We start from the raw sequence: 27,532 nt of genomic DNA, 5'->3' as shown, positions 1-27,532 counted from the left end.
CCCAGTCCAACCCCCTTCTGCCAGGCAGGAAGACACAATCCAATCCCTCCTGACAGATGGCCATACAATCTCTGTTGGATCATAGAAACATAGAATCATAGAATCATAGAATAGTAGAGTTGGAAGAGACCACATGGGCCATCTAGTCCAACCCCCTGCTAAGAAGCAGGAAATCGCATTCAAAGCACCCCCGACAGATGGCCATCCAGCCTCTGCTTAAAAGCCTCCAAGGAAGGAGCCTCCACCACAGCCCGAGGGAGAGAGTTCCACTGTCGAACAGCCTTTCTCACAGTGAGGAAGTTCTTCCTGATGTTCAGGTGGAATCTCCTTTCCTGTAGTTTGAAGCCATTGTTCCGTGTCCTAGTCTGCAGGGCAGCAGAAAACAAGCTCCCTCCCTCCTCCCTATGACTTCCCCTCACATATTTATACATGGCTATCATGTCTCCTCTCAGCCTTCTCTTCTGCAGGCTAAACATGCCCAGTTCTTTAAGCCTCTCCTCATAGGGCTTGTTCTCCAGACCTTTGATCATTTTAGTCACCCTCCTCTGGACGCTTTCCAGCTTGTCAACATCTCCCTTCAACTGCGGTGCCCAAAATTGGACACTGTGATTCCAGGTGTGGTCTGACCAAGGCAGAATAGAGGGGAGCAGGACTTCCCTGGATCTAGACGCTATTCCCCTATTGATGCAGGCCAGAATCCCGTTGGCTTTTTTAGCAGCCGCATCACATTGTTGGCTCATGTTTAACTTGTTGTCCACGAGGACTCCAAGGTCTTTTTCGCACACACTGCTGTCAAGCCAGGTGTCCCCCATTCTGTATCTTTGATTTCCATTTTTTCTGCCAAAGTGAAGTATCTTGCATTTGTCTCTGTTGAACTTCATTTTGTTAGTTTTGGCCCATCTCTCTAGTCTGTCAAGATCGTTTTGAATTCTGCTCCTGTCTTCTGGAGTGTTAGCTATCCCTCCCAGTTTGGTGTCGTCTGCAAACTTGATGATCGTGCCTTCTAACCCTTCGTCTAAGTCGTTAATAAAGATGTTGAACAGAACCGGGCCCAGGACGGAGCCCTGCGGCACTCCACTTGTCACTTCTTTCCATGATGAAGACGACGCATTGGTGAGCACCCTTAGGGTTCGTTCGCTTAGCCAATTACAGATCCACCTAACCGTAGTTTTGTCTAGCCCACATTTTACTAGTTTGTTTGCCAGAAGGTCGTGGGGGACTTTGTCGAAGGCCTTACTGAAATCCAGGTACGCTACATCCACGGCATTCCCTGTATCGACCCAACTCGTAACTCTATCGAAAAAAGAGATCAGATTAGTCTGGCATGACTTGTTTTTGGTAAATCCGTGTTGACTATTAGCAATGACCGCATTTGTTTCTAAGTGTTCGCAGACCACTTCCTTAATGATCTTTTCCAGAATTTTGCCTGGTATTGATGTGAGGCTGACCGGACGGTAATTGTTTGGGTCGTTCTTTTTTCCCTTCTTGAAGATAGGGACCACATTCGCCCTCCTCCAATCTGCTGGGACTTCTCCCGTTCTCCAAGAACTCTCGAAGATAATTGCCAGTGGTTCTGAAATAACTTCCGCTAGTTCCTTCAGTACTCTTGGGTGTAGCTGATCTGGCCCTGCGGACTTGAATTCGTTTAGAGTGGCCAGGTGTTCCTGGACAACTTGTTTCCCTATTTGGGGTTGGATTTCCCCCAATCCTTCATCCATTCCGTGTTGCTGAGGTTGAAGATGGCTTTCTTTTTCTGAGAAGACCGAGGCAAAGAAGGCATTAAGTAGTTCTGCCTTTTCCCTGTCCCCTGTCGCCATCACCCCATCTTCTCCTTGCAATGGCCCTATCGCCTCCTTTTTCTTCCTTTTTCTACCAACGTAAGCAAAAAAGCCTTTTTTGTTGTTTTTTATGTCCCTGGCAAGCCTGAGCTCATTTTGCGCTTTAGCCTTGCGAACCTTTTCCCTACAGGTGTTGGCTATACGTTTGAATTCTTCTTTGGTGATTTCTCCCCTTTTCCACTTCTTGTGCATGTCACTTTTGAGCTTTAGCTCAGTTAGAAGTTCTTTGGACATCCATTCTGGCTTCTTTGCACTTGTCTTATTTTTCTTCTTTGTTGGCACTGTTTGCATTTGCGCCTTGAGTATTTCACTTTTGAAAAACTCCCATCCATCCTTAACTCCCTTGTTTTTTAATATCAGCGTCCATGGAATGCCGCTCAGTAATAGGATCATAGAATCCTAAAGTTGGATGGGATCCCAAAGGCCACCCAGTCCAACCCCCTTCTGCCAGGCAGGAAGACACAATCCGATCCCTCCCGACAGATGGCCATACAATCTCTGTTGGATCATAGAATCCTAAAGTTGGATGGGATCCCAAAGGCCGCCCAGTCCAACCCCCTTCCGCCAGGCAGGAAGACACAATCCGATCCCTCCTGACAGATGGCCATACAATCTCTGTTGGATCATAGAATCCTAAAGTTGGATGGGATCCCAAAGGCCACCCAGTCCAACCCCCTTCTGCCAGGCAGGAAGACACAATCCGATCCCTCCTGACAGATGGCCATACAATCTCTGTTGGATCATACAATACTGATGGGACCCCAAAGGCCACCCAGTCCAACCCCCTTCTGCCAGGCAGGAAGACGCAATCCTATCCCTCCTGACAGATGGCCAAACAATCTCTGTTGGATCATAGAATTCTAAAGTTGGATGGGATCCCAAAGGCCACCCAGTCCAAGCTCCTTCTGCAAGGCAGGAAGATACAATCCGATCCCTCCCAACAGATGGCCATACTATCTCAGTTGGATCATAGAATCCTAAAGTTGGATGGGATTCCAAAGGCCATTCAATCCAACCCCCTTCTACAAGGCAGGAAGATACAATACGATCCCTCCCGACAGATGGCCATACAATCTCTTTTGGATTACAGAATCCTAAAGTTGGAAGGGATCCCAAAGGCCACCCAGTCCCACCCCCTTCTGCCAGGCAGGAAGGCACAATCCAATCCCTCCTGATAGAAGGCCATACAATCTCTGTTGGAAGAGACCCCAAAGGCCATCCAGTCTGACCTCCTTTTGCTAGGCAGGAAGATATCATCCGATCTCTCCTGACAGAAGGCCATACAATCTCTGTTGGATCACAGAATCCTAAAGTTGGATGGGATCCCAAAGGCCACCCAGTACCACCCCCTTCTGCCAGGCAGGAAGACACAATCCGATCCCTCCCAACAGATGACCATACAATCTCTGTTTGATCACAGAATCCTAAAGTTGGAGAGGATCCCAAGGGCCATCCAATTCAACCCCCTTTTGCCAAGCAGGAAGACACAATCTGATCCTTCCCAACAGATGGCCATACAATATTGGAGCACACAAACTTAGAAAGAGACCCACAGGTCATGCAGTTCAACCCCGGGTGCCTCTGCACTGTTGAATGAACTCAGTTCGGCAATACTTTGAGTCCTATGACTAAATGCTATGGAATAATGTTAAGTTGTAGTTTGACAACCCTTCTCTGCCAAAGAGGGCTGGTGCCTCAGCAAACTACAACTCCCCAAGATAGCGTAGAGCTAATGCCAAGTGGCGAAGAGTTTCTGGGACTTTGGCAGGATAGGAAACATCTGTTTAGAAAGTCTGAGCCTCCCTCCCCTCAGGTACTTGCACCTGTTTGCGGTTCTTTACGCAAAAGACAGAAGGAAGGCCCCGGGGAAGGTGGGCTGCAATGGGAGCAGCTTTCAATGGAGGAGATCTCTCTCCGCCATAGACCTGTCTGGACAGGAATCCATTGGCAAAGCGGAGACAGGCTTCCTTGGAAGAAGTCTGAGAAAGGGGAAGGGAACACACCTGGATGGGTGGGTTGGAAGAGAAGGAGCCTCTCTCTTGGCCTCCCTTTCTTCTTCAGGGAGAAACCCTGCAGGCCTTGCAGGAGTCTCCTTGCATTGTTTAACCCTTTCCATCCTCATGGATCGTAGAATCCTAGTGATCCTTAGGGCCATCCAGTCCAAACCCCCTTCTGTCAAGCAAGAAAATACAATCAAAGCCCTCCCGATAGATGGCCATCCAGTCTCGGCTTGAAAACCAACCAGAGAATGAGACTCCACCACGCTCTGAGGCAGTGAGTTCCACTGTTGAAGAACTCTTACCATGAGATAGACAGCTCTTCCTTATGACACTTGAACAAATGAGATTTTGGTGGGACTATGACTGCCCTTGAGCTCAACACAATCCTCCTAGAATCACATTGACTTTTTTAGCTGCCGCATCACACTGTTGGCTCATGTTCAGTTCCGAGATCCCTTTCACATGGAATGTTTTCAAGCCAGATGTTTCCACTTGTCACATCTTAGCTTTCTGGTGGTTCATTGTACGCAAAATTTGTTTCATACACACCAGGAGTGCTTTAGGAATGTATTCTCCATATGGTTGGGGGTCAGACTAGATGGCCTTTGGGGTTTCCCCCAAAACTGGTTGCTGACCAGAACTGTTAGCCAGATTCTGTCAGTCCAACTCCTTTGGGAAGAAGAACAAAGAGCCTTTGAGTGTCTGGCTTGGTAGATATACACTGCCCTCTGCTGGATGGTGGGGGGATTTCTCCATTATTATTAAACAAATATACAGTAGAGTCTCACTTATCCAACATCCGCTTATCCAAACTTCTGGATTATCCAAGCCATTTTTGTAGTCAGTGTTTTCAATATATCGTGATATTTTGGTGCTAAATTCGTAAATACAGTAATTACAACATAGCATTACTGTGTATTGAACTACTTCTTCTGTCAAATGTGTTGTATAACGTGATGTTTTGGTGCTTAATTTGTAAAATCATAACCTAATTTGATGTTTAATAGGCTTTTCCTTAATCCCTCCTTATTATCCAAGATATTCGCTTATCCAAGCTTCTGCCGGCCCATTTAGCTTGGATAAGTGAGACTCTACTGTAGTTGCTGTTGTCGAAGGCTTTCATGGCCAGAATCACTGGGTTGCTGTGAGTTTTCTGGGCTGTATGGTCGTGTTACGTAAAAATTCTCTCCTGATGTTTCACCCACATCTATGGCAGGCATCGTCAGAGGTTGTGAGGTCTGTTGGAAACTAGGCAAGTGGGGTTTATATATCTGTGGAATAATGTCCAGGGTGAGAGAAAGAACTCTTGTTTGTTGGAGGCAAGTGTGAATGTTGCAATTGGCCACCTTAATTAGCATTGCAGGTTCAAAGCCTGGCTGCTTCCTGCCTGGGGGAATCCTTTGTTGGGAGGTGTTAACTGGCCCTGGTTATTTCACACCTGGAAGTTGCACTTTTTTCATCAAAAAGGGGATGCGACTATTACACGAGGAAAAAAGTATCTGTTTTAAAAATAAATTGCCTTGCCTCCAAAAAGGAAGGAGGGAGGATCCAACCTCAAACAAACAGCTCCATTTGTTTGTTTGTTTGTTTTTAAAATGCAGAGCCATTTGGGTTGATTCTCCCTCTCTCTTTTCCTTCTTCCTTTCATCTTTTTCTGAAGGCAAGGCAGGTTAAACACTTGAGTGCAAGGAACACAAAAATACCGTTTTGGGTACTCACAAATGAGGGCGCGAATATTATGCAAGGAACACAAAAATACCATTTTGGGTACTCAAAAAAGAGGGCACGAATATTATGTGAGGAACACAAAAATACCACTTGGGGTACTCAAAAATGAGGGCGCGAATATTATGTGAGGAACACAAAAATACCATTTTGGGTACTCAAAAATGAGGGCGCGAATATTATGTGAGGAACACAAAAATACCGTTTTGGGTACTCAAAAATGAGGGCGCGAATATTATGCGAGGAACACAAAAATACTGTTTTGGGTACTCACAAATGAGGGCGCGAATATTATGTGAGGAACACAAAAATACCATTTGGGGTACTCAAAAATGAGGGCGCGAATATTATGTGAAGAACACAAAAATACCGTTTTGGGTACTCAAAAATGAGGGCGCGAATATTATGTGAGGAACACAAAAATACAATTTTGGGTACTCAAAAATGAGGACGCGAATATTATGTGAGGAACACAAAAATACCATTTTGGGTACTCAAAAAAGAGGGCGCGAATATTATGTGAGGAACACAAAAATACCATTTTGGGTACTCAAAAATGAGGACGCGAATATTATGTGAGGAACACAAAAATACCACTTGGGGTACTCAAAAATGAGGGTGCGAATATTATGTGAGGAACACAAAAATACCATTTTCTGTACTCAAAAATGAGGGCGCGAATATTATGTGAGGAACACAAAAATACCATTTTCTGTACTCAAAAATGAGGGCGCGAATATTATGTGAGGAACACAAAAATACCATTTTGGTCACCATTATGCAGTGACGACTATTATGCGATGAAATGCGGGTATTTTGACTTTTATTTATATAGATATAGATTCCAAGGCATATTTAATTTTTAGACATGCTTATGTCGAGGGACGTATCTTAGAATCAATGAAACCAGGCAGTTAGAAGGAAGGACTCCGCTCTGTGAATGTCCAAGGTTAGCATTTAATCGGCCGCAGATGGCTCGGTGTCCCTGCTTTCAAGGGGATCAGTCAAACGTTTGTGATCCTGAAGTGGAAGATGACCAGTGGCAGGCAAGGCCCAGTCTTTGGGTTTGTACACGAAACTCGCGGGGTCTCCTTTGGAGCGGAGGAGGCCGGAGTGGACCCGCTGTGGGTGGCTGTCCTCAGCCAGGAGCTGGGAGGACTCCCCCGAAACCAAGAAAAGACCGTAGGCTTCACCCTTAGAAACGCCAAACTTCTCCGCACAAACTGCGCAAACGGAAGCCGTGGTCATCTCAGCGGTGACTGCGACTGTCTTCTGGTTGTTGAAGGGTTCGTGGAAGGAGATATAGAGGATATTCTGAAAAGGAGAAAGATCACTTTATCACCAGACTTCCAAAGACTTGGGTTCAATTATTATTTGCGGATTTGATTACGGTTTTATGTATTTTAAAAAAACTCTTGTGTTTAATTCTATGTTAATGTTTGTACGCTTTGGCTTTTAATTTGCATATTGTATGATTTCTAGCATTTGCCACTTTGGGAGAGAAGAAGTGGGATGTAAATGCTAATAATACTAATGCTTATAACAATTATACTAATTAGCAGAATAGAATCTAATTACTACATAGCATTAATGCGTAACGAGCTACTTTTCCTGTCAAATTTGTTGTATAACATGATGTTTGGGTGCTTAATTTTTAAAATCATAACCTATTTTGATGTTTAATAGGCTTTTTTTAAAATCTCTCCTTATTATCCAACATATTCGCTTATCCAACGTTCTGCCGGCCCGTTTATGTTGGATAAGTGAGACTCTACTGTAATATTAATAACATCAATTAGCAGGATATAATGCTAATGATACTAATACAGTAGTCTCACTTATCCAACATTCTGGATTATCCAACGCATTTTTGTAGTTAATGTTTTCAATATATTATGATATTTTGGTGCTAAATTCATAAATACAGTAATTACTACATAGCATTACTGCGTATTGAACTACTTTTTCTGTCAAATTTGTTGTCTAACATGATGTTTTGGTGCTTCATTTATAAAATCATAACCTAATTTGATGTTTAATAGGCTTTTCCTTAATGCCTCCTTATTATCCAACCTATTCGCTTATCCAACATTCTGCCGGCCCGTTTATGTTGGATAAGTGAGACTCTACTGTACTAACACTATAATATTAATAATATGCTCTCTCCAGGACTCTGATCTTTCAGTACAATTCCATGGTCAACTTCCATTGAAATTTAGCGATAGGGTTGCACAAAAGGATCTAGGGATTACTAGAGTGAACCCTTCCCTAGCATTTATTTCAATGTCAGACTTCATATCCACAAGATTTGCATCTAAATCCAAACCCCATTATTCTGACAAAACAATATGTTCCCTGTATCACATCTCCCATCAGCTCTTGTCATGATTTCTAATGATGAGGAAGACAGGAGTTGTAGTCCAATATCTATATATACAATGCTGTGGCAGGCTGGATTTGGCCCCCATGGGCCTTGAGTTTGACACATGTGAATGGAGCCTTGTCTCCTGGTCTCTTCGCCCATCACTGGGCGTCCTTTGCACTCCTTTTGTGCTGGTACGGCTGTACCAGAAGCTTCAACTTTATTTTCTTGCTGCAAATGTTTGCAATCATAGGACAGGCTGCCTGTCAATCATCATTAAGTTTGGTTCCGCCCCTTGTTCAGGGCTCTGGGAGGGAAGGAGCCATTTTTAAATTAGTCTCACTTAGGAAGCTAAGCTATAGGACGTAGACCAGCTCGTCCCGTAGAAAAGCTTCACATCTCAAGCACATCCGGGGATACAGAACATCCGAGAAATCAGAAACAGGAATTCCAGGGAAAAGGTCCCAAAAGCTCTGGCTGAGAGCTCACAGCCTCTCAGCCTCACAGCTCCTAAGGGAAACAGCCCTGAAGTTTTCATAGAAACCTCGGAGATGGAACAGCACCACAGATCCACAGAACCCCAGCTGAAACATCTGCAAGCCTTGGTTGGTAGGTCCACTCAATACCCAGACGCATTTGGAGTCGGCAGTGGGTCCCAGATCAGCTAGGCCCAGATAATAGACAGCCTGGGAGAGGTTATAAGAGGATTTTCTGATAGAGAAAGCACAGTTATCCAAAGCCAATTGCCTGTCCCCTGGGGACAAGACTGAAAGGGCCAACAGTTTATTAAGGAAACTTTGAAGTGTTATTTGACTCCTTGAAGATTTATTATTTGTTCATCAATAAAGACTTTATTATCTCATTAAAGACTCAAAGGCCATCCTTTTCAGGAAAATCCTCAACAACTTCTCTTTAGGCGCCCTGGCTTCCCGCTGAGCATAAAGTATACGTCCTATACAAAAAGACAATAGTTACAGGCCCAGCGTGTGACAGAACACCTTTTTTACCTGCGAATGGCGCCGTATGGGGTGGTGGTGGTGCGGGTGGATGGTGCGTCTCCGGTGCCACTGGTGGATGGAGCGCTGGGCCTCCACGCTGATTTGCCGAGTGATCATGGCGGCCGGCTGGAAGTTGGCAATGTGGAAGAGGGCCCCGAACCAGGTGGTGAGGTAGTATCCACCTAGGCCACGGGGAAAGGAAACGCCAGGTAAAAATGCAAACGTATGAGTGGAGGGCACAAGCTCAAGGCAGCTACAGTTTGACCACTCTTATGTAAAATGCTTCCTGGAGTAGAATTCCACCTTGCTGGAACCATAAATGTACTTTGAGGCAGATCACTGTTGTTCAATTAATTCCAGTGTTTGCCAGGAGCAAAACAGGGAAGTTTGGACCAAAGTTTTACATTATGCTGAACCATGTCCCCATGTTCCTTATATAGAAGGACATAACTGGGACATAACCCGGTCAATTTTAACTTGAGAATTTTAACATGCATTTTAATTTTAACCATATATGTGCGTGTGTGAGTGTGTGTATAATAGATAGATAGACAGACAGACAGACAGACAGATATTTGGGGACTCCCTAGTATACATACATATAATATGTGTGTGTGTGTGTGTGTGTGTGTGTGTGTGTGTGTGTGTGTATGCACAGATAGATTGATACATTGATATTTGGAGGCTCCTAGTATAATATTATATATATACATATACTGGTATACATATACTGGTACATATATATAATATGTGTGTGTTTGTGTTTATAGGTATAATATATATATATAGATAGATTGATTGATATTTGGTGTCTCCTAGAAATTAAGTATATAGTAATTAAGTTGTGTGTGTATGTATGTGTGTATGTGTGTATATATATATGTGTGTGTGATTTTATGTGTGTGTGTATTATAGATATATGTGAGCGTGCGTGTATGTATGTATTTTATATATATTTATAGATAGATAGATAGATAGATAGATAGATAGATAGATAGATAGATATTTGGGGACTCCTAGTATACATACATATAATATGTGTGTGTGTGTATTTGTGTGTGTATATGTGTGTGTGTGTGTGTGTGTGTGTGTGTGTATATATATATATATGCACAGATAGATTGATACATTGATATTTAGGGGATCCTAGTATAATATCATATACTGGTATATATAAATAATATGTGTGTGTTTGTGTTTATATGTATAATAGATAGATAGATAGATAGATAGATAGATAGATAGATAGATAGATAGATAGATATTTGGGGGCTCCTAGAAATTAAGTATATAGTAATTAAGTAGTGTATGTGTATATATATATGTGTGTGTGTGTGTGTGTGTGTATATATATACTATATATATATATATATATAGTGTATGTGTGTGTATATATGTATATGTGATTTTATGTGTGTGTTTATTATAGATATATGTGTGCGTGCATGTATATATGTATTTTATATAGATAGCTAGATAGATAGATAGATAGATAGACTGACTGATATTTGGGGGCTGCTAGTAATACTAACTGTAGGCATGACATCCAAGGACCCATCTACACTGTCCCAAAATGAAGTTTCATAATGCCATTTCATTGCCCTGAACTACCTCATATGTCAGTGTAGATGGGGCTTGAGCAACAGCAAAAACCCTAACTGATCTCAGCATATCAAACGGCATGGAAACTGGTCCGGATGTGAGATGTCACCATACCTTATTTATTTATTTACTACATTTATATGCCGCCCTTCTCACCCCAAAGGGGACTCAGAGCGGCTTACAAATTACATTCACATACAATACATTATATTGTATAGTACAATACTAGCATTAAATTACCTTCTCCCTGCAGCTGGCTGGGATCCATCAGTTCCATCATATACTCCACATCCAACTGCACCGAAACGATGTCACAGTTCACCAGCATATAGATCAGAACCGGGAGGAAATCGTCAGCTCCGAACGGCTCTGAGTTTGTATAAGTAAACCGATAATACAATTAGTTGGAACACTTTTTATACAGGCTCAGAGGAGACTTTGAATATGTGTTAATGGATTTTAACTGTAATTTTTAAATACTGTTTATATTTAATTCTGTTTTAACGTTTGCGTATTTGTATACGGTATATACTCGAGTATAAGCTGACCCGAATATAAGCCGAGGCACCTAATTTTACCACAAAAAAACTGGGAAAACATTGACTCCACTATAAGCCGAGGGTGGTAAATTTCAGAAATACAAATAGATACCAATAAAATTACATTAATTGAGGCATCAGTAGGTTAAATGTTTTTGAATATTTACACAAAGCTCAAATTTAAGATAAGACTGTCCAACTCTGATCAAATCATTATTCTCATCTTCTTCAATGTAAATGTGCTTATGTATCCTTTTAATAATAATAGAGTAAAATAATACATTTAATAACAATAATAATAATAATAATAATAATAATAATAATAATAATAATAATAAATACAAGTAATAATAAATAGAGTAAAATAATAAATTTATTTTATTTATTTACAGTATTTATACTCCACCCTTCTCACACCAAAGGGGACTCAGGGCGGATCACATTATATACATATAGGGCAAACATTCAATGCCCATATACACATAGAACCAAGACAGAGACAGACACAGAGGCAATTTAACCTCCTGAGGGGATGTTCGATTCTGGCCAGAGGGGGGAGCAGCTGCTTCATCATCCACTGTGACAGCACTTCCTCATTCCAACATTGTAAATTAGTTAAATTTGCCTCCCCACTTTATAAGTGGTACCTTATTTCCTACTTGATAGATGCAACTATCTTTCGGGTTGCTAGGTCAGCAACGAGCAGGGGCTATTTTTTATTTTTTAATTGACGGGTGCTCACCCTGTCACGGGCTGGCCTCGAACTCATGACCTCATGGTCAGAGTGATTTATTGCAGCAGGCTGCTCACCAGCCTGCGCCACAGCCCGATCTTATTATTATTATTATGCAATAATAATAATAATAATAATAATAATAATAATAATAATAATAATAATAAGATCAGAGTGAAGTAATAAATGTATTATTAATAGTAATAAAAATAGAGTAAAATAAATGTAATAGTAACAACAATAATAGAGAAAAATAATAAATGTAATATATATTCTCGAGTATAAGCTGACCCAAATATAAGCCAACCAGGACCCTTACCCGAGTATAAGCTGAGGGGGGCTTTTTCAGTCTTAAAAAAAAGGCTGAAAAACTAGGCTTATACTCGAGTATATACAGTATTTTATATTGTACGCTATTACAGTAGAGTCTCACTTATCCAACATAAACGGGCCGGCAGAACGTTGGATAAGCGAATATGTTGGATAATAAGGAGGGATTAAGGAAACGCCTATTAAACATCAAATTAGGTTATGATTTTACAAATTAAGCACCCAAACATCATGTTATACAACAAATTTGACAGAAAAAGTAGTTCAATATGCAGTAATGTTACGTAGTAATTACTGTATTAACGAATTTTGCACCAAAATATCATGATGTATTGAAAACATTGACTACAAAAATGTGTTGGATAATCCAGAATGTTGGATAAGCGAATGTTTGATAAGTGAGACTCTACTGTATTCTTGAGTATAAGCTGACCCAAATATAAGCCAACCAGGACCCTTACCCGAGTATCAGCTGAGGGGGGCTTTTACAGTCTTAAAAAAAGGGCTGAAAAACTAGGCTTATACTCGAGTACAGTAGAGTCTCACTTATCCAACCCTCGCTTATCCAACGTTCTGGATTATCCAACGCATTTTTGTAGTCAATGTTTTCAATACATCATGATAGTTTGGTGCTAAATTCATAAATACAGTAATTACTACATAGCATTACTGCGTATTGAACTACTTTTTCTGTCAAATTTGTTGTATAACATGATGTTTTGGTGCTTAATTTGTAAAATCATAACCTAATTTGATGTTTAATAGGCTTCTCCTTAATCTCTCCTTATTATCCAACATATTCGCTTATCCAACGTTCTGCTGGCCCGTTTATGTTGGATAAGTGAGAGTCTACTGTATATACAGTATTTTATATTGTACGCTATTACTTTTATGTTAAGTCACTTTGTGTCTCCTTCGGGAAAGATAAAGCAGGATATAAATTAAACAACAACAACAATAGTGGGACAATATAAGAGGACAGAAAGATCAACGTGAACGCCAGATGATAAGAATCCATTTGCATAGAAGATATTGTAGATGGAAATTCTTTGTATGTTAGAGAATATGTATAAACATTTCCTACCTCTTTACACTCCCGGTGATACAATAGACTCCTGTAAAGAATTAAATAAAGTTATTCTATTCTATACCTGTCCTGCCGGGAGTCTGGTTCATGGTTTCGTAGAGCATCTTGCAGACCTTCAGCATCTGGGTCTCCTTCTTTCGGGGCGAATAGGCCTGGTGCAGGAGGCTGAGCTTGGTCTGGAGGCGCTCCAAGCCGGCCGGGTCCGGCACCCCGGAAACCACCCCCATCTCGGCCAGGCTCTGCTCGCGCATAGTGGCCTGGTGCCCGCGCAGCTTGTCCAGGGTCCCGTCTTGGGAGCGGAAGTCCTGCAGCTGTGCGTAAACCGAGTCCCGGAGCGGTTTGAGGATACACTTGTACAAGGCGCCTTCCACCACGTAACCTGGCAGAAAGGAACCAAAGAGAGAGCAAGTGGTTGTGTGACTTTGACAGCGGAGCGGGGACAAAGGGCACAGTGCGGACGTCTGGATGGCATTGCACTTTGACTCCCATCAGCCCCAGAAAGCATAGCTAACAATGTTGAGAGTTAGGATCACGGAACTGAAAGTTCAGCTAATAAAATTCCCTAATATACAGAAATCTGAACTCTGTTCTTGTATGTGCCTCCAAGCCAATTCCAACATATTGTGACCCCATCACAAGGTTTCCCTAGCATGATTTATTCAGAGGTTTGCTACTGTACTCTTAGGTGTAAGTTTAAAGCTGCTTTGAGTCTCCTTGTGGAAAGAAAAAGTGGATTATAAACATAATAATAATAATAATAATAATAATAATAATAATAATAATAATAATAATAATAATAATTGCAAAAGTATTGGAAAATGAACATGCAAAGATACTGTGGGACTTCCGAATCCAGACTGACAAAGTTCTGGAACACAACACACCAGACATCACAGTTGTGGAAAAGAACAAGGTTTGGATCATTGATGTTGCCATCCCAGGTGACAGTCGCATTGACGAAAAACAACAGGAAAAACTCAGCCGCTATCAGGACCTCAAGATTGAACTTCAAAGACTCTGGCAGAAACCAGTACAGGTGGTCCCGGTGGTGATGGGCACACTGGGTGCTGTGCCAAAAGATCTCAGCCGGCATTTGGAAACAATAGACATTGACAAAATCACCATCTGCCAACTGCAAAAGGCCACCCTATTGGGATCTGCACACATCATCAGAAAATACATCACACAGTCCTAGACACTTGGGAAGTGTTCGACTTGTGGTTTTGCGAAACGAAATCCAGCATATCTATCTTGTTCGCTGTGCCATACAACGTCGTTGTGTTGATAATAATAATAATAATAATAATAATAATAATAATAATAATAATTGTGCAGTTTTCTGGCATTGTATATTTCTGCCAAAAAACCAGTACAAGATAACCGCACTATAAACTAGAGCTGACAGCTGGCACAACAAAACATTGCATGGAAAGTTCCTTGACAAAATTGAAGGAAAATTGTTTTTATTGGGATAATTGTGTTATTGCTCTGTTATTGTTATTTGATTGTTGTGTCGGGCAAGGCCCCATGTAAGCCGCCCCGAGTCCCTTCGGGGAGATGGGGCGGGGTATAAAAATAAAGTTGTTGTTGTTGTTGTTATTATTATTATTATTATTATTATTATTATTATTATTATTATTATTATTAAAAGCTGATAAGGAGAAGACCTGGCTATGGCTCACGAATGGGACCCTGAAGAAGGAGACAGAAGGCGTGATCCTTGCAGCCCAGGAGCAAGACATCAGAACAAAGGCAATTAAGGCCAAGATCGAAAAATCAGCTGATGACCCAAAATGCAGACTGTGCAAGGAAACCGACAAAACCATTGATCATATCCTCAGCTGCTGTAAGAAAATCGCACAGACAGACTACAAACAGAGGCACAATTATGTGGCCCAAATAATTCATTGGAACTTATACCTCAAGTACCACCTCCCTGCAGTAAAGAACTGGTGGGATCACAAACCTGCAAAAGTATTGGAAAATGAGCACGCAAAGATACTGTGGGACTTCCGAATCCAGACTGACAAAGTTCTGGAACACAACACACCAGACATCACAGTTGTGGAAAAGAAAAAGGTTTGGATCATTGATGTCGCCATCCCAGGTGACAGTCGCATTGAGGAAAAATAACAGGAAAAACTCAACCGCTATCAGGACCTCAAGATTGAACTTCAAAGACTCTGGCAGAAACCAGTGCAGGTGGTCCCGGTGGTAATCGGCACACTGGGTGCTATGCCAAAAGATCTCAGCCGGCATTTGGAAAAAATAGACATTGACAAAATTACGATCTGCCAACTGCAAAAGGCCACCCTGCTGGGATCTGTGCGCATCATCTGAAAATACATCACACAGTCCTAGACACTTGGGAAGTGTTCGACTTGTGATTTTGTAATACGAAATCCAGCATATCTATCTTGTTTGCTGTGTCATAATAAAATAATAATAATAATAATAATAATAATAATAAACAATTAAAGGTTTCTTGAAGCAGTCACCGTTCCAAGTGTATCCATATCTTCCAACTGTCCTGATTTTGCTTTCTTGTTGCCCTTTTGACCAAACCCTGTATATTGCTTGGACACACATGTCCCCTTTGGAAGGCATGACATGGAGAAGTGAGCATTGGACTACAAATCTGGAATTTGATTTCCCGCATGGCCATGGAAACCCACTGGACAACTTTAAGTAAGTCACACACTCTCAGCCCAAGTCTTTTGGAGCATTGTAGCACATTAAAATACCTGGGAGTTACTCTGGACTGTGCTCTCACTTATAAGAACCACTGCCTGAATTTCAAGCAAAAAGTGGGTGCTAGAAATAACATCATATGAAATCTGACTGGCACAACCTGGGAAGTTTCCCCTGACGTTAATTCCAGTCATGTCTGACTCTGGGTGTTAGTGCTCATCTCCATTTCTAAGCCGAAGAGCCGGCGTTGTCCGTAGACACCTCCAAGGTCATGTGGCCGGCATGACTGCATGCAGCGCCGTTACCTTCCCGCCAGAGCGGTACCTATTGATCTACTCACATTGGCATATTTTCCAACTGCTAGGTTGGCAGAAGCTGGAGCTAACAGCGGCCGCTCCCGCCGCTCCCGGGGTTTGAACCTGGGACCTTTCGGTCTGCAAGTTCAGCAGCTCAGTGCTTTAACACACTGTGCCACCGGGGCAACCCGGGAATTTTGCTACTCTGAGTAGCACTTTGCTACTCTGCTGCTGAATACACATGCCCAGTGTGGAATACATCTCACCACGTTAACAGTGCATGTGGCTCTTAATGAAACATGCCGCATTATCATGGGATGTCTACACCCCACACCACTGGAGAAATTATACTGTTTAGCTGGTATTGCATTACCTGACATCTGTCGGGAAGTAGCAGCCTGTAATGAAGGGACCAAAGCAGTGACATCTCCAGCCCATCCGCTGTTCAGATATCAGCCAGGAAGCCAATGTTTTAAATCAAGAAACAGCTTCCTAAGATCCACAGAGAGATGCGCAGGAACATCTCAGCAAGTGAGAGTCCAAAAGAGGCAGGCTAAAGCAGTGGCTGATACCAGATGAGAAACTCCCTGCTGGGCACACAGAAGGCTTGGCGACTTGGACTGTGCACTGGCATCACGACATGCAGAGCCAATCTTAGGAAATGGGGCTACAAAGCAGTCCACGACATGCGAGTGTGGAGAAGAGCAAAGCACAGACTACTTATTACAATGCAGCCTGAGCCCTGCCACATACACAATGAAGGACCTTCTCACAGTGATACCAGAGGCACTCCAAGTGGCCAGCATCTCATCAAAGGAAATCTAGTGTAATGCCAAGTTTTAAACTTTGTTTGTTTTAAAATACATTATAACTGTATCCTCAATTTGCTACTGACGCGATAAATATATATCGTCCAAGAAAATCTTGTTAAGTTTAGGGTTGCCATAAGTTGGAAATGACTTGAAAGCACACAACAATGAGGCATAACTAATGTCCTATCCATCAAACTATCAAAAAACTTGGGTCCATTCATTTTCAGATATTCTGTGACTATCTTGTCTCTTTGCATCAGCTGGAGGCCCCTCCCCGCAATAACATGCTATGCTAGTTTTATATATATGTATATATATACACACACACACATATATATACAATATAATTTACAATAATATATAATAATTATAACATATTGTATATACATATAATATTCATAATATTATATTGTAATCTATATATATAAAAGGGTAATGAAATTTCGGCCTAGGACAAAACAACAAAACTACACATCCCAGAAACACTAAACTTGGCAGCACAACCCCTCATCCATGCCTCTACGTTCATACAACAAAAAGAAAAGAAAAATAAAGTCCTAATTAGAGGGAGAGGAATAATTGTTTTTATCCAATTGCTGCCAGTTAGAAGGCTAAGCTCCCGCCCACTTGGTCTCCTAGCAACCCACTCAGCCCAGGGGACAGGCAGAGTTAGGCCTCACTTAGGCCTCTTCCACACTGCCTATAAAATACAGATTATCTGATTTGAACTGGATTATATGGCAGTGTAGACTCAGGGCCCTTCCACACAGCTATATAACCCATTTATAATGGACTTAATGTCAGGGGAAAACCTTTACCCTTTACCTTAACTACCACCAATTCCTCAATACTTTATTTCCCATACCACCATACTTCGGCACAGCTAGTACATTATAACTGTATCCTCAATTTGCTACTGACACGATAAATATATATCGTCCAAGAACCCTAATCTTGTAGGTTTAGGGTTGCCATAAGTTGGAAATGACTTGAAAGCACACAACAATGAGACATAACTAATGTCCTATCCATCAAACTATCAAAAAACTTGGGTCCATTCATTTTCAGGTATTCTGTGACTATGCATTAACATTTATGGCAAACTTAAAAGGCTTTAACATTTTGCAGCAGTTTTACAACCAAACATGGGATCTTTGGTCAAAAATTAACATTCGTAGAAGTCTACTGGGGTTGGTTTTTGTCTCCGAGAGATCTTTCAGCTTGATTTCAATGGCCCACAGCAAGAAGCCCAAAGCATTTTTTTCCCGGCAGATTCTGCATGAAAATTTCCAAGGTAGATAACTTGACTGGCAAATGAGCAGATTAGATCCAAATACTGTTTGTGGGTATCTTTGAGGTCGGGCTTTTTTTCCTGTTTAAAGGAGGCTGGCTTGGTGTCTCGGCTGTGCTTTCTTTCCCCTTCCTCCAACGGCTTTTGCCGGATACGGCGCTGCCTCCAACCACAACGAAGCCGGTGGTTTCATGAACGTCGTGCTCCTGCTTACGTGGAAGCTAGTAATGTTGCAAGCCGGCCGTGGCCCAAACGTACAAACCACAGAGGTAATTTGGGTTGCTCGGAGACGTGGTGATGAGACATATTTATAATCAGCTTGCTCAAAAACCAACCTAATGCATTTCCATTTTGGGAGCAGAAAAAAAATCATTTTGTCAAACTGAGGTCCAAGTGAAAAAGCAGTCTGGACTCAGTTAACTCATCTAACGGGGAAAGGAAAGCCCTTCCCTGTAAGCTCAGGCAAAAGCAAACTGCTGCAGCCTTTCATAGCGTGCCAATTCTACTCCATTAGTACCTTTTGCCACCTTGAGGACATCCTGATTTTGACAAATGTTTCCTGGTTTTAATCTGCAGCATTTAACAAAGGATAGCAAGGTGACCAAGGAGAGTTACCTATGATATTTTGTCATCTAGAATGAAGGAGCAGATGGTACCACCCCTGATTCAATATAGAGCAACTGAATCTGACTTTGATACTGGTGATGGAATAGTGGACTAGTTTAATCTATTCAGGACCAGCCATGTGACATATCTAAGAACAAGCCAGATCCTATGTTCAAGTCCCTGAAAGATCTATGGATAAATCACTAAGAGAGAAGCGGGAGCCTGTTGAGATGGCCAGCAACTTGTCTGAGGATGGCTGTCAGATTCAACCCGACTTCTTATAAAGTTTACTAATTCCTGCCACTACAAGGAGGCACATGTTGGGCACATCTACACTGACCACTTACTATATATACTCAAGTATAAGCCTAGTTTTTCAGCCCTTTTTTTAAGACTGAAAAAGCCACCCTCGGCTTATACTCGGGTGAGGGTCCTGGTTGGCTTATACTCAAGAATATATGGTACATTTATTATTTTTCTCTATTATTATTGGTATTATTACACTTATTATTTTTCTCTATTATTGTTGCTACTATTACATTTATTTTACTCTATTATTATTATTATTATTATTATTATTATTATTATTATTAATACATTTATTACTTCACTCTGATCTTACTATTATTATTGCATTTATTATTTTACTTTATTTATTATTACATGTATTATTTTCCTGTTATATTATTATTATTATTATTATTATTATTATTATTATTATTATTATTACATGTATTATTTTACTCTTATTATTAAAAGGATACATAAGCACATTTGCATTGAAGAAGATAATAACGATTGGATCAGAGTTGGACACTCTTAAATTTGAGCTTGATGTAAATATTCAAAAACATTTAACCTACTGATGCCTCAATGAATGTAGTTTTATTGGCATCTACTTTTATTTCTGAAATTTACCACCCTCGGCTTATACTGGAGTCAATGTTTTCCCAGTTTTTTTGTGGTAAAATTAGGTGCCTCGGCTGATATTCGGGTCGGCTTATACTCGAGTATATATGGTAAGTTAATCTTAAACTGTTTTCTCTGTGCAGATAATTACATAGCAAATCCTGCAACCAGTTTGGGGCCTGGATAGTGATTACACAAACTTCAGAGCACTAATGTACATTAAGGGCATTAATTTGTGTGTTCTCAGGGGTATTTGATATCTAGCCACCACAATTTGAACTTAGCTTCAAACTGCATTAAATGGTCAGTGTAAATCAATTGCTGTTTAATAATCACAACTTGGGGTTGCTGTGTTTTTTGGGCTGTATGGCCATGTTCCAGAAGCATTGTTTTCTTTAAAACTGAAAGTGGATTCATACTGTACAATTGCAGCCATTTGGTTCCCTTGGGCTCATTCTATAAAACACTGAGATTTGAAGTTTGGTAAGAGAATGAGAATTCCCTGCAGGAAGAGCTGTAGTGTCCTAAACTACAAGTCTCTAGCAAGGAATTGTGAGTTGCTGTGAGTTTTCTGGGCTGTATGGCCATGTTCCAGAAGCATTCTCACCTGACATTTCACCCACATCTATGGCAGGCATTCTCAGAGGTTGAGAGGTCTGTTGGAAACTAGGCACGGGGGTTTTATATATCTGTGGAATAATGTTCCGGGTGGGAGAAAGAATTCTTGTCTGTTTGAGGCAAGTGTGAATGTCGCAACTGGCATTGAATGGCCTTTTATCTACCTCTCCCTTTTGAAATATTCTGCACTTTGGCCCAGATCCGTGTTTTATTCTCCTGTTTTTAACATTTTACTCTGTATGTTGATTTATATGATTGTTTTATTGTTGCTGGTGCTTTTATTGCTGGGATATTTGTTTTATTGTACTGTTGTTGTTGTTATATTGTGTTGGGCAAGGCCCCATGTAAGCCACCCCGAGTCCCTTCGGGAAGATGGGGCGGGGTATAAGAATAAAGTTGTTATTATTATTGTTATTATTATTATTATTATTATTATTATTATTATTATTATTATTATAGCTTCAAAGCCTGGTTGCTTCCTGCCTGCGGGAATCCCTTTTTGGGAGGTGCTATCTAGCATAGCTAGCTGCCCTGGAGACTAGGACGCGGAACAATGGCTTCAAACTACAGGAAAGGAGATTCCACCTGAACATCAGGAAGAACTTCCTCACAGTGAGAGAAAGCTGTTCGACAGTGGAACTCTCTCCCCCGGGCCGTGGTGGAGGCTCCTTCTTTGAAGGCTTTTAAGCAGAGGATGGATGGCCATCTGTCGGGGGTGCTTTGAATGCGATTTCCTGCTTCTTGGCAGGGGGTTGGACTGGATGGTCCATGAGGTCTCTTCCAACTCTATGATTCTATGATTCTATAGGTGTGGCCTGCCATAGATGTGGACAGGCAAGAGGCCACTACAGCTAGAAATGCAATCCAACGATATGAACTATACAACAGCAATTAAACCAAAATATAATCCATGTGTTACCAAAACACATACATTCATAGAAAGTAAAACTCTATATTCAGAGAAAGTAAAACTCTATATTCAGAGTTTGTGAGTCCAATGCCCACCAGAGTTCATGTTCCTCATGGAGGACTGTATAAATCTCTAATTTGTATAATTTGTATTGTACTGCCATAGATGTGGAACATGGCCATACAGCTCAGAAACTCACAGCAACCCGGTGATTCCGGCCCTGAAAGCCTTCTACAACACAATCACAACTTTCTTAACATGAAGGACCCTCGAGACTGACTCCAGATCCAAGCCCAGCCCCAAAACCCTTCCCCGTTCCATACCCAGGTCCATGTCTTCCACCTCATAGTGTTCGCAGAGGGTGCGCAGCTCCGAGCTTTCGCACAAGTAGCCCTTGAGGTTGCTGATCATCTGCCGGATCTCCTGCAGCATCTCGGTGCTGGTGGGGTGCCGCAGCCCGCCGCCCCGGAGGAGGTGCCCGACAAAGCTCTGCACCAGGCCTCCCACGTAAGAGGAGGGGTCCTGGGCCAGCTCCTGCACCCGCTTGGAGATCCGACGGTCAGCAGAGAGGAACCCACCCAGGGCTAGGCTTACGGCAGAGAGGCGGCGGAACACCTTGTTGCTCAAGACGGCGGAGGAGCAGGGCCGCCTCTTGTGCGCTGCACCCGGAGTGGAAGGCAGGCCCTCGGCTTCGTCCTCCACGCTGCTGATGGAGAGCGAGTCCAGCTCCGGGATGAGAGGCAGGGACAGGGTCTCACTCAGAAGGGAGGACTCAGAGCTGGAGTTCTTCAGCGGCCAAGTGGGAAAGGCTTCGGCAGGGGCGCCTTCTATCCAGGAGACGCGATGCGGGGACCTGACGTCCTTCTGGGTATTAGGGGACGAGGGCAGATCATCGGGGAGGGTTTCAGAACTGTTCCAGGATGGACTGCGAAGGAAGAGCCTCCGTTGAGTGGAGGCCGAGGGAGTCAAAGGGTCACCTGAAAGACAGCACCACGACGGGGGAGAAGGACGGTGGTGAAATTAGTTTCAAAATGTGCCAAAAATGGTATGGTAGCGTTACTTAGTCTAGAATATATGTGACAGAGGCTTGGATGATGAAAAAACAATAACAAGTTTATTTCAGGCACAGAGCTTAGTGGTTACAGTAACTTCTTTAAAGGCACTTAGATAATGGTTGCAAAGCTATCAACTGATCACTTTGGATCTAACTGGGATTACTTCCCTTTACTACTCAGACTCTACGAATAAACCTAAACAAGTCACTTTACTTGCTTAATTTAACACAACTAGAGATCTGAGCTTCCCTGGCTTCCCTAACCTGGAACCAGTGTCTTCCCTGTGACTAAGATCACAGACTAAACTGTTTTTTAAGACATTCCCTCCTTTTCCTCCAAACGGCGGTTGGCTCCGCCCTCGTTACTATGGCAACCTGCCTCAGAATGCTGAGCTGGTTACCATCCCCCACGCACTGGTAACTAATACTTACTTACCCTTTTAAACATAGTTAAACATGACTTTTACAATGAAATTAAACATGACATCTATAAATCAAAATAAAAACACACTTCTTTACACCACTACTCCCAGAATTCTTTCTATTGGGCATGACGAATAATCAGTGGGGAAAGAATGAAGACAAAATCTTTACACACTTAATAACAGCTGCCAGATTAGTTCTTGCAAGATTATGGAAACAGAAATTAATACCAAAAGTGGAAGAATGGATAAAAAGAATATGGGATATACAGTAGAGTCTCACTTATCCAACATAAATGGGCCGCCAGAATGTTGGATAAGCGAATATGTTGCATAATAAGGAGGCATTAAGGAAAAGCCTATTAAACATCAAATTAGGTTATATTTTACTAATTAAGCACCAAGACATCATGTTATACAACAAATTTGACAGAAAAAGTAGTTCAATACGCAGTAATGCTATGTAGTAATGACTGTATTTACGAATTTAGCACCAAAATATCACGATGTATTGAAAACATTGACTACAAAAATGCGTTGGATAATCCAGAACGTTGGATAAGTGAGTGTTGGATAAGTGAGACCCTACTGTATTTATGTCCATGTATGTAAGCATGTGAAGTGACGTACTAATGACGAGATGTATGTAGAAGCATGTTCTTTGTCTGAAAATGTATAAAAGGCAAGTCAACGCCTTGATCACGGCTCTCTGGTTTGCTTTTTTGGAAGAGATTCCACTTCCAGAGACTCAGCTGAAATAATAAACCGGACTTTTTGGCCTTTCAAAAGGATCTCTCTTGCTGTTATCTCTCCCGTCATCTATAACAACGGGGGAGAAGGACGCTGGTGAAATTAGTTTCAAAATGTGTGTGGTACTTTTAATGGAAGAGTGGGTTTCCCCCTACATTCGGCATGGGCAAACTTTGGCCCTCCAGGTGTTTGGACTCCAATTCCCACGATTCCTAACAGCCAGAATTGTGAGAGTTTGTTGGAAATATCAACCTTCCAAGCCTTCACTGTTTCTTTGTTAATGTATACACCGTGTTTCCCCGAAAATAAGACAGTGTCTTATATTAATTTTTGCTCCCAAAGATGCGCTAGGTCTTATTTTCAGGGGATGTCTTATTTTTCCATGAAGAAGAATTCACATTTATTGTTGAACAAAAAAATGAACATTTATTATATACTGTACAGTAGTTGTCACCACAAACCAGCATAACCAGACAAACTGTGAATCCTATCAAGAATTTCTTGTTACTACCAATATTTCCATGTACAACACTCTATGGTATGTACATTTACTGATCCTGCATGCTCTGGTTTTCTGTTCATTGGGCATGCTTCCAAACAAAAACTTTGCTTGGTCTTACTTTCAGGGGAGGCCTTATATTTAGCAATTCAGCAAAACCTCTACTAGGTCTTATTTTCTGGGGATGTCTTATTTTAGGGGGAAAAGGGAACTTGCTAACCTGTATTGTATGTATAAGGTGATTTGCCAGTTTGACTGTACCTCTTTGGTGTGGGAGGAACTATAGACATGTGACTGTGCTCAGCATGTTCAGACTCAAGACTCCATTTTGTTATCAGTATGTGTTTGGACTTCAACGGAACAAGTTGTTTATGGACTTCAATGCTATCAGTCTGCTTTAGACCTCAGTGGAGGTGGATGCATGTACGTTTTAGAGACTTCAATGGATACAGTATGATTTTGGACTTCAGTGAGTACAATTATACTTTTGACTATGGATTATTGATTAAGAATGATACCCTGTGTACTCAACACAAAGAACTACATTCTATCTGTAACTGAACTTTAATAAGAAATGTGACTGTATGATGAATTAATACAAGATGTTTGTGAGTAAACAAGATACAGTAGAGTCTCACTTATCCAACATAAACAGGCCGGCAGAACATTGGATAAGCAAATATGTTGGACAATAAGGAGAGATTAAGGAGAAGCCTATTAAACATCAAATTAGGTTATGATTTTACAAATTAAGCACCAAAACATCATGTTATACAACAAATTTGACAGAAAAAGTAGTTCAATATGCAGTAATGCTACGTAGTAATTACTGTATTTATGAATTTAGCACCAAAGCATCACGATGTATTGAAAACATTGACTACAAAAATGTGTTGGATAATCCAGAATGTTGGATAAGCGAATGTTGGATAAGTGAGACTCTACTGTATGTTATTTTTCAAAGAAGACTTCATTTTTTAATCTCTCAGTGCATATTTTAAACTAAGAGGTTTCAAGGTATATCTTAGTGTATATACTGTATATCTTTTGGGCAACTGCAACTGCAATTTCAACTTCAAAGAAACAACCATCCTTGCTAACCAAATATATTTTTGTAGTGGCATGTCTTCGTCCTTGGCAGTTCAAAGACATGGTTCTTCAGTTTAACAGCTGAGTTACCTGTGTGCCATTACATGAATACTTATGAATATCACTTGTTCAAAGGGTTGACTTCTAACTAGTGGTTTTTCAAAAGGTGGTCTCCACGTGTTCATGGAGATTCACATTTGCTAAACAGATAAGACATCATTGTTTCCTTTTTAATAAGGTTATGATTGCATTTTTTCCAAAAGAGTTGGAGTCCAAAACACATGGAGGGCCAAAGTTTGCCCATACCTGATCTAGACCCATCCCATAGAATCACAGAGTTGGGAGAAGACCCCAGAGGCCATCCAATCCAACCCCCTTCTGCCATGCAAGAAAAGCACAATCAAAGCACCTCTGACAGATGGCCATCCAGCCTCTGTTTAAAAGCCTCCAAAGGAGGAGCCTCCACTACACTCCGAGGCAGTGAGTTCCACTATTTAACAGCTCTTACAGTCAGATTGCACCACTTCAGCAAGTATAAATATCTCAATTTTCTGCTGCAGCCCTTTCCAAAATCACAAGGGGAAGTGACTACAAAGGAAAATGGAGGATTTGGAGGGTACGAAATGGTTTGAGGATATGCTCAACTCTCCATAACCACAGATCCTGCATCCGCAGATTCAAATATCAATTTTTTTTAAAAAAAAAAAAAGCCACAGCCCAAATCTGTGGGCCAGTTCTTCCACTTCTCCTTTCCTTTATGGGTTTTAAAAAAAGAGCAGCAGTGAGAAGTAACAGGAATTGTCAAATTTTACCACTATTTTAAAATTAATTAATTATATTAATAAAGACAGACTGTGAGTATCACAGCCTTCTTTGGGTTCACAGATTTTATATTCTTCTATATATGTTCTATTATTCATGTCATAATGTAATACAGTAGAGTCTCACTTATCCAACGTAAACGGGCCGGCAGAACGTTGGATAAGTGAATATGTTGGATAATAAGGAGAGATTAGGGAAAAGCCTATTAAACATCAAATTAGGTTATGATTTTACAAATTAAGCACTGAAACATCATGTTATACAACAAATTTGACAGAAAAAGTAGTTTAATACACAGTAATGTTATGTTGTAATTACTGTATTTACGAATTTAGCACCAAAATATCACGATGTATTGAAAACATTGACTACTAAAATGCGTTGGATAATCCAGAACGTTGGATAAGCGAGTGTTGGATAAGTGAGACTCTACTGTACTACCTTTAGCCACTATCTATGTCCCCTTAGGATCCACCTATTCAGAAAACTGATGGTGAATTTCTCACCTCAAAAGTTGAACCTTTGTTGATTATTGAAGTAAGTAAAGTGCCTGAATATAATCTTTTGTAAACTTTTCGTAAACTTTCTGTACAAATTATTTAATTGCATGTATATATTTATGATATGTATTATTTGTAGACCCAACCGCCTGACGAAGACTCCTATGAGTCGAAACCGGTTGCAGGTTTGAGTCAAGTTATATGAGAACTGGAGTCTACTCATATGTAATAAAGAACAGGACATTTACTCACATGAAAAACTTGGCCTTATACTTTGAGAAAAGAACCGCGGATTTCTGGGAGTCTCATAACTCTTCCTTACCTTTCAGTGCCTTCTCTTCTCCCTCAAGAGATCTGGGGCGATTCTGACTCCGCTGCCGGACTCCCGGCTCCCTGGATGCCGCTTTGGCACAGCCATTAGACTCCTGGAGAGGCTCCCTTCTGCTGGCCAAGCGGCAGGGTGCGGGTGCGAGGTCAAGCCAACTCACATCGCTGTGCACCGAGAGGAAAAGCGGGTTGATGATGCAGAGCGCCTTGTTCTCGGATGTCACTCGGATGGAGCAGGATGGCCGGCTGGCCTCAAGAGGTTCTCCGTTGGGACAAGTGGGATCCTCTTCTTCTTTGGCCGATGGCAGCCTGTTGCCGGATTTAAGGGGCATTGTCCAGAATTCTGAAAAGAAAACAAAGAGAGAATGAGGAATGCCGAGATGGCCTGCCTTTTTTATCTGCTGTGTTCTTGAGAGGCTTTTAGCAAAAGTGTTAGACTAGGATGCCAAGAGACCAGAATGCAAATCCTTACTCAGTGAACCTCAAAAATACCCTCATAAACATTATTTGGGTCCAAACTACTAATTCGCCCATAGGGTCTCTACCTCAACATTTTCATGCAGAATCTGCTATAGAAAAATGCTTTGGGCTTCTTCTTGTGACCTCCGATGGCCTAGGGGATAAAACCCTCGTGACTTGAAGGTTGGGTTGCTGACATGAAAGCTGCCAGGTTCGAATCCCACCCGGGATGAACTCCCTCTATCAGCTCCAGCTCCATGCGG

General features: G+C 41.5%; 1 protein-coding gene across 2 annotated transcripts in view; it reads right to left on the bottom strand.

Annotated features, from left to right (window-relative positions):
- Nucleotides 1-6,369: 6,369 nt before the first annotated feature.
- The window catches only part of rinl (Ras and Rab interactor like), a 51,211-nt gene continuing 30,048 nt past the window's right edge, over nt 6,370-27,532 (bottom strand). For both annotated transcript variants that reach the window (XM_062962437.1, XM_062962438.1), the window contains exons 8-13: nt 26,806-27,153; nt 21,671-22,324; nt 13,279-13,593; nt 10,766-10,894; nt 8,933-9,105; nt 6,370-6,877 (exon numbers count right to left, since the gene is read on the bottom strand). In XM_062962437.1, coding sequence (XP_062818507.1) covers nt 6,521-6,877; nt 8,933-9,105; nt 10,766-10,894; nt 13,279-13,593; nt 21,671-22,324; nt 26,806-27,153 — 1,976 coding nt within the window. In that variant the 3' untranslated portion in view covers nt 6,370-6,520. The remainder of the gene's footprint in view (nt 6,878-8,932; nt 9,106-10,765; nt 10,895-13,278; nt 13,594-21,670; nt 22,325-26,805; nt 27,154-27,532) is intronic.

The sequence above is a fragment of the Anolis carolinensis genome, unplaced genomic scaffold (assembly GCF_035594765.1).
Source record: "Anolis carolinensis isolate JA03-04 unplaced genomic scaffold, rAnoCar3.1.pri scaffold_10, whole genome shotgun sequence".
Taxonomy (NCBI): Eukaryota; Metazoa; Chordata; class Lepidosauria; order Squamata; family Dactyloidae; genus Anolis; species Anolis carolinensis.
Note: the sequence above shows the minus strand (reverse complement) of the source record. Positions and strands in the feature narration are given on the sequence as shown.